This window comes from Rattus norvegicus, chromosome 5 (genome assembly GCF_036323735.1).
Source record: "Rattus norvegicus strain BN/NHsdMcwi chromosome 5, GRCr8, whole genome shotgun sequence".
Classification (NCBI taxonomy): Eukaryota; Metazoa; Chordata; class Mammalia; order Rodentia; family Muridae; genus Rattus; species Rattus norvegicus.
The window spans coordinates 154,113,489-154,121,913 of NC_086023.1; the positions used below are offsets into that span (position 1 = coordinate 154,113,489).

Here is an 8,425-nt window from a genome sequence, read left to right on the forward strand (position 1 = left end):
GAAGAAGCTGAAGGGGAGGGTGACCCCATAGGAAGACTAGCAGTCTCAACTAACCCAGACCATAGGAAGCTCCCAAAGACTCAGCCACCAACCTAAAGCATATACAGCTGGTCCACGGACCCTGGCACATATACAGCAGAGGTCTGTCCAGTCTGGCCTCAGTGGGAGAAGATGCGCTTAATCCTTGAAAGACTTGAGATCCCAGGGAAGAGCACCCTCTCAGAGGCAAGGGGGAGGAGGAATGGGATGAGGAATTGTGGGAAGGAGGAATGGGAGAGGGGAGCAATGACTGGACTGTAAATAATTAAAATTTTTAAAAAACGTAACTTAGTGGGGATGCAATGGCAGAAAAGATTGTAGCTAAGAGTCTGCCCCAGTAAAAGGCCAACAACTTTATACTATATAAATGTCTCTGCATCTTATTAAACCCCAAGCAGATCCCCCAAAACCACCCCCAACAGCAGTGACCTCAGCTTCCTTTTTAAGAACTTTTCTGTGTGCTGTATGTACACAGGTGTTAATTAAGCACTCTTTCTTGCACATTCTAAGGCCAAAGGAGGAAAATGGGTGTCCTGTTCTATTACTCTCTGCTTTATTCCCTAGAGACAGGGCCTCTTACTGAACCTAACACTTGGCTAACAGCCAATAAACTTCTTCTAGCTTCCTGTCTCTACTTTCCCCACAATGCTGGCCAGTGGGACCCACATCTGTCAGCTTGCCTTTTATTTCTTAAATGGATGTACACCATTCTACTGAAGTTACAGTTCACACTAGCTCCAAGTCTGGCTTTGAGGCATGAAAACTCCCCACCTCTCTCCTGCTGCTGCATTTTTTGTTTTAACTTATTTTGGTTCCAAGTATTTTTGTGCACCATATGCATGCACTGTTCACATAGGACAGAGGAGGACACTGGGTCCCCTGAACTGGAGTTACAGACAGATTGTGAGTCACCATTTGGGGACTAGTCCTCTGGGAGAAGAGCCAGTGCTATTAACCACTGAGCCATCTCTCTAGCTCCACATCCTTGCTTCTAATTGTCCCCCATGTTTCTTTTGAAAGTTTAAGAGCTGATCACAGAGTTGGGAAATGACTCCTGGGATAAAAGTACAAACAAAACGGATGGAAATTAAGACCAGAATCCCCAGCACCCACAGAAAAGGGGGCCAAGAATGAAGGCCGACATGCAGTCCCAGTGCTCAAGAGACATAGGGGATTCTTGGAGTAGGCTCACTAGACAGACATGCAAAATCAAAAATGCAAGAAGTTTGGGGTTCAGAAAATAAAGTACAAAGCGATTACGGAAGACACTCCATATCAACCCGGCTTCCACATGCACACAAACTTAAGTACACACACACATAGATAGCATACACCAAACAACAAAAGGGCAAATCAAGATGGAAAAAAAGAATTAAACACAAGAGAATTACAAAGGCACCAATCTTATAGAATTCCCCCAACTGACCAACAGATTCAATAGTTCCAACAAAACTCCCTGTGCTGAGACTGAGAAGTCAGTAAAACTCAGAAACTAGAGAATCCCTGAGTTTGCTGTCACCAGGGAGCTCCAGGCTCAAAGAAAGATCCTGTATTAAAAAATGATTTGGAGCTCTCTGCTCCTCCCTGCTCCAGAGACAGCCGTATCCTCTCGTGCAGTGCCAGCCTCATCTCATAGACAAGATGGTGAAGGTCAGTGTGAACGGATTTGGCCATATTGGGCACCTGGTCACCAGGGCTGCCTTCTCTTCTAGCAAAGTGGAGATTGTTGCCATCAATGACCCCTTCATTGACCTCAACTACATGGTCTACATGTTCCAGTGTGACTCTACCCATGGCAAGTTCAACGGCACAGTCAAGGCTGAGAATGGGAAGCTTGTCATCAACAAGAAGCCCATCACCATCTTCCAGGAGGGAGATCCCCCCTAATATCAAATAGGGTGACGCTGGTGCTGAGTCTACTGGCGTCTTCACCACCATGGAGAAGGCTGGGGCTCACCTGAAGGGTGGGGCCAAAAGGGTCATCATCTCCGCCCCTTCAGCCGATGCCCCCATGTTTGTGATGGGTGTGAACCACGAGAAATATGACAACTCCCTCAAGATTGTCAGGAATGCATCCTGCACCACCAACTGCTTAGCCCCCTGGCCAAGGTCATCCATGACAACTTTGGCATCGTGGAAGGCTCATGACCACACTGCCATCACTGCCACTCAGAAGATGGCCCCTCTGGAAAGCTGTGGCATGATGGCCGTGGGGCAGCCCAGAACATCATCCCTGCATCCACTGGTGCTGCCAAGGCTGTGGGCAAGGTCATCCCAGAGCTGAACGGGAAGCTCACTGGCATGGCCTTCTGTGTTCCTACCCACAATGTATCCATTGTGGATCTGACATGCCGCCTAGAGAAACCTGCCAAGTATGATGACATCAAGAAGGTGGTGAAGCAGGCGTCCGAGAGCCCACTAAAGGGCATCCTGGGCTACATTGAAGACCAGGTGGTCTCCTGCAACTTCAACAGCAACTCTCACTCTTCCACCTTTGATGCTAGGGCTGGCATTGCTCTCAATGACAACTTTGTAAAGCTCATTTCCTGGTATGACAATGAATACGGCTACAGCAACAGGGTGGTGGACCTCATGGCCTACATGGCCTCCAAGGAGTAAGAAACCCTGGACCACCCAGCCCAGCAAGGATACTGAGAGCAAGAAAGAGGCCCTCAGTTGCTGAGAAGTCCCCCATCCCAACTCAGTCCCCAACACTGATCATTTCCCTCACAATTCCATCCCAGACCCCATAACAACAGGAGGGGCCTAGGGAGCCCTCCCTTCTCTCTTGAATACCATCAATAAAGTTCGATGCACCTACACACAAAAAAAAAAAAATTGGAGAAATAATTGAGAAAGGCACCTGCTATTAATCTCTGGCTCTATACAAACATAAACACATACGTATATACACATGTACTGGCATGCACAGATGTATACATAGGCACCCTAACAAACCACCCCCAAAACATTGTTTGTGGTTTTTTAAAAGGAATAAAGTAGTTACATAATTCCTATAAAAAAGATCAATCAACATGATCTTCAACAGAGAGTTGAAGAGTTCACACATCTTGGTTTCAAAATCTTATATAAAAACACAGTAACCAGAACAGTGTTAGTGGCATGATAGAAAAACATGATAGAAAAACAATAATGGAACCAGAAAAATATTCCTTAGATGCAATCCTGGGAGTAACAGAATAAGCCAAATACATACACTGGAACTGATTAAAGTTTAAAAGTTTTGAAACTAGAATAAAAAATAAATCTTGGGGGCTGGAGAGTTGGCTCAGTGGTTAAGAGCACTGACTGCTCTTCCAGAGGTCCTGAGTTCAAATCCCAGCAACCACATGGTGATTCATAACCATGTGTAATGGGATCTGATGCCCTCTTCTGACATGTCTGAAGACAGTTACAGTGTACTTATATAAAAACAAATAAATCTTTAAAAAATAAATAAATAAATCTTGGGCTGGAGAGGTGTCTCAGCGGTTAAAGAACATTGACTGCTCTTCCAGAGGTCCTGAGTTCAAATCCCAGCAACCACATGGTGGCTCACAACCATCTGTAATGGGTTCTGATGCCCTCTTATGATGTGTCTGAAGACAGCTACAGTGTACTTACATATAATAAATCCTTTTAAAAATCTTACTTTAAAACACTCTTCTAAACCTGTTTTTTAAAAATCTGAGCCAAGAAGAAGGTAGAGATGGGGATACAGCTCACCTAGTATAGAGCCTGTCTACTACACAGGACGCCTTGGGTTTGATCCCCAGAGCTGGATATAAATGGGTACAAATGACACACTGCAATTAAGAAGTGGATGCAGAGCTGAATGTGACGTTTAGTCCCAGCACGCGGGCAAAGGCAGGTAGAACTCTGTTGAGTTTAAGGCTAGCCTAGTTTACAAATCTGAGTTCCAAAACAGCAAGGGCTGTTCCACAAAGAAACCCAAATCCTCTGTCAAAAAAACAAAAGGTGAATGCAAGTGATTAGAAACGTAAGGTCATTCTCAAGTACACAGTAAGTTTAAGACCAGCTTGGGTTGTCCTTTAAAAAAACTACAAACTTTTTTAATAGCTATCTTACATACAAATGTAAAAAACAAAAACAAAAACCATGTTCAACATCATTAGCCATTTTGAAAAAATGAACATCGAACTACAATGAAATAGCATTTCACAAAGACGGCTATAAAAAGACAGACAATGCTAAGTACAAAGATCTGGAGAAACAGAACCCACACACATTGCAAATGAAAAGGTGAAACTCTAGCTGCTACTTTAGAAAAGCATTTGGTAACAATTCCTCACAAAAAAAAACCGGAATTCACATGTGACTCACCCATTATAATCCAGGTATTATGCAAAAGTAAATTTTATTTTCTCAGATGTAATTGTGTCTCAGAGGCTTACTGCTGAATAAGCTCACCCTTTCTAGTTCACACTGAACTCTGGCTGGACTCAGCTGTTCTGGCCCAAACTCCTCTCCAAGCTGGCTGATTCAAACTGGCTTCTTAGCTGCGTCTCACTAAATTGCTCTGCTTAGCCTCAAACTAACTCTGGCAATTTGTTCTAATCTTCTGCCTTCTCCTGCTCTGGCTCATCTGCCTTCACCTGCAACCTGTCTCTGTGAGACTGCCTTTCTCCCTCTCCCTCTCTATGCTGCTCTCTTAAATTGCTACTCTTTTCTCTGCGGTTCTGGTGAGAGTTAGACGTATCCTATCTCTGACTCATTCTCAAGTCTGATTTGTCACTTTACCTATATTGTTTGGGATTTGAGATGTGTACTAGTAGGTCTTTGGCTCTGATCCCTTCCCAAAGCAGCCATGTTGCTGGATTAAAATTCCTCTACAGTATTATAAGAGACTTGAAAGTGTATGCTTGCATGCTGTACATTACTGTTCATAACTACATTATACATAACAGCAAAAGTGAGACTCCCAAAAAAGTCCATCAAATGAGACAAAATCAAAGGTCCACATATACTGAGGCTGCATACAGGATATTTAGAAGAGGATATTCAGATATAACTCCATATAGTCAGACAGTAGACCAGTGATTGCCAGGGGCTGCAGGTAGGGAGATGAGAAAAGACAACTAGAATACAGGTGTCTCTGGGAAACAGTGAAATGTTCTAAATTGACTGTGGTGCTATTTTTATCTTATGAATACATAATTTAAAAAGCAACACCGGCAAATTAATTATCTCATATCTGTTTTGTTTTAAAGATTATTCATTCATTCATCCATTCATCCATTATGTACAGTATTCTGCCTGCATGTATGCTTGCACGCCAGAAGAGGGCACCAGACCTCATTCTAAATGGTTCTGTGCCACCAAGTGGTTGCTAGGAATTGAACTCAGGACCTCTGAGAGAGCAGACAGCAATCTTAACTTCTGAGACATCTCTCCAGACCTCAAATGTGTTTTAAATTATCTCAGTTTCTGGTCATGACTTGATAAAATGGAATCCTACTGGATTCTGCCCTCTTTCATGTCCAAGGGTTGAAGTCAACCAAAGGGGGTTGGGGCTGGACAGATGGCTCAGTGGTTGAGTGCAGTGGCTGCTCTTCCAGAGGTTCTGAGTTCAATTCCCAGTAACCACATAGTGGCTCACAACCATCTGTAATGAGATCTGATACCCTCTTCTGGTGTGTCTGAAGACAGCAACAGTGTACTCACATACATAAAATAAATAAATCTTAAAAAAAAAAAAAAAACTAATGCAGGCAGATTGAAATGTATTCAAATTATCTTGGGGGTAGGGTGTCACTGTGTTTTTTGTGGTCCCACATGCACTTTCTTCAGAAGTTTAAAAGAGGATTCTAGTTTTGTGGGTTTTAAAAACATGTTTGGCAGGTTTCTTTATGGCATTTTCACACATAATTAGTTCTGGTTGACCCTCCTTTGTCCCTCCCTCTCCATCTATATCCCAATACCCCACCTTCCTAATGCATGTCTGATAAAAGCCCCCCCCCCCAAAAAAACAAACCACCTTTCCTCCAAATTCATTTTAATGAGCAGTGAGTATGAAGTTCTCAAGCAGGAAGCTGAGGCTCTCTGGACCAACTTGCAAAAAAAACGATACCCAGCAGCCTGCACAGTGCAGTGACCACTCTGGAAGCCTAGGGGGCACTATAAGTTGAGCACAAGAATTTGAGATCTAACTGAGCAACATAACAAAATGTTTGTTAATCAAAACCAAAACAAGCCAGGCCTAGTGAGACAGGCCTAGAGCCCCAGTGACTCGGAAGGTTGACCCAGGAGCATTACAAGTTCAAGCCCTGTCTCAGTCACAAGATAAATTCAGGGCCAACCTGGCAACTTAGTTTCAAAATACCAAGAACTGGTGATACAGTACAGTGGTAGAGAACCTGTCTACCACACAAAAGGTTCAACTCCCCAGCACAGCAGGAGAGAACAGTGTACAAAAAGTTACCTAAGCCACACTTTACCCAACATTTGTATTTATCTTGAGGTGCTACGGGCAGAAACGCTGGTTCTCAATCCTTCTTGGCAACTCCTGTGCCATCCAGTCACATCTTTAGACTACTTCTTGTATGCACTACATACCCATCCATACATATCTCTTATTTCCAGATTGAGAATCTCTGGGAAAAGCCAATGCTGTGCAATAAAGCTGCACCAATGCTTGGCGATGTTACTGTATGAGGGCTTTTTTTGTTGTTGTTGTTTTGTTTTGTTTTTTGTTTCAGTAACGAATGACACCTTGTCAAAACACCAAACTTTGAAACTAAACTTCACTTTATTCATTCTTAAAGTGAGGTTATTAACAATACCAGTGGTGTTTTCGAAAACGAAAAGCGCTGGCCTGGTGCCAAATGCACCATCTGGTATACTGAGGTGTGAGACAGAGATTATCTGTGTATAGTGTTGGATCTGATGCCAAATCTTTATCTTTATATTAGCACCGTGACCAAACTGATACTCTTCATCCGCTTCCACATTTGTAAAAATCTACTCGGGGCCCACGATCCCGCTGGCTGCCAGGCCTGACAACTAGTTCGATTCCTTAGCGTGGTGGAAAGACTAGGACGGACTCGGGCGAGCTGTCCGTACCTCAACTCGCAGACACACAATAAATGATTGTTTAAAAAAAAGGGGGGGGGGGAGGCTGGAGAGATGGCTCATCGGTTAAGAGACTGCTCTTCCAGAGGTCATGAGTTCAATTCCCAGCAACCACATGGTGGCTCACAACCATCTGTAAAGAGATCCGATGCCCTCTTCTGGTGTGTCTGAAGACAGCTACAGTGTACTTATATAAATAAATGAATAAATCTTTAAAAAAAAAAGGGGGGGTGGGTAAAGAGAGTCTACTTGGCGTACAGCAAAACCTTGAAAAAGAAAAGGAGGGGTTGGGGATTTAGCTCAGTGGTAGAGCGCTTGCCTAGCAAGCGCAAGGCCCTGGGTTCGGTCCCCAGCTCCGAAAAAAAGAAAAAAGAAAAAAAAAGAAAAAGGAAAGAAAGGAAAAGGGAAAGAGAGGTCTCTTCCTTTTCATGAAGCTTGACTCTAAAGCATCACACTCATCTCCCCCGTGCGCCCGACGTCCGCACACACCAGCCACACAGGTAGACAAACGCGTCGGGAAGCCATCTTTCCCAGTCAGAGGATCACGGTCACACCCTCCTGTGACCGATACCCCGGGTCCCCGCACAAAGGCCGGGCCTCCCTTACCCCGCCCCCACTCCCACCCGGGTCCCCGGGACCAGAGCCTGAACCCGGGTCTCACCTTCGCCCGCTTGCGTCGGCTGGTCCGTCGGCCCTCCGGGGTCTCGGCTATTCCTGTCTCCATGGGTGTAGCGGAGCCGGGCCCGGCTGTGGGCCCCGCCTGAGGCCCGGCGGACCCAGGCGGCTCGGCCAGGCCTCCGGGCGGCGAGGCCCGCGGAGGCTCCTTCTTTCGGGGAGTGCGCTCGCCCGCCGCCCCCGTAGCAATGTCGGCGGGGCCCGCCAGGCCCGCGGGCGGCGCGGCCACCTCAGAGCCGTTCTCGGCGCCGCCCGCCGCCCCGGGCCCGGCCTCTGTCCCAGCCGCTGCTGCCGCCGCCGCCGCTGCCGCCGCCGCCGCCTTCTTCCCAGACAACATCTCGGGCCGCCTGGCCGCCGCGGGCCGCAGGGGCCGCTCGGTCTGCCGCTCCGTGGGTCCGCAGCCGCCTCTCGCCTCTCCGCTCCGAACCTCACACGGTCCGCGCGAAACCGAGCACCTCCGCGTGCGCACGCGCCCTGCGCGCTCTCGCCGCGTCAGGACAAAAAGCAGCAGCTTGTCCCCCTGCTCAAGACCATAGAGCAGCGTCCCGGAGGCTAGAGCGGAGCCTCAGCATCGAGCGCGAGGCTGATCTAGAGCGCCCCCTGCGATTGGGAGTCCGCC

The 8,425-nt window shown here is 46.5% G+C and overlaps 1 protein-coding gene across 2 annotated transcripts in view; it reads right to left on the minus strand.

Moving 5' to 3' along the window:
- Kdm1a (lysine demethylase 1A) overlaps positions 1–8,425 on the minus strand; it is a 55,478-nt gene extending 47,053 nt beyond the window's left edge. The window contains 1 exon segment of one of the 2 annotated variants that reach the window (NM_001130098.1): positions 7,793–8,287. In NM_001130098.1, the coding sequence (NP_001123570.1) occupies positions 7,793–8,143 (351 nt within the window). In that variant the 5' untranslated portion in view covers positions 8,144–8,287. 2 annotated transcript variants of the gene reach the window in all.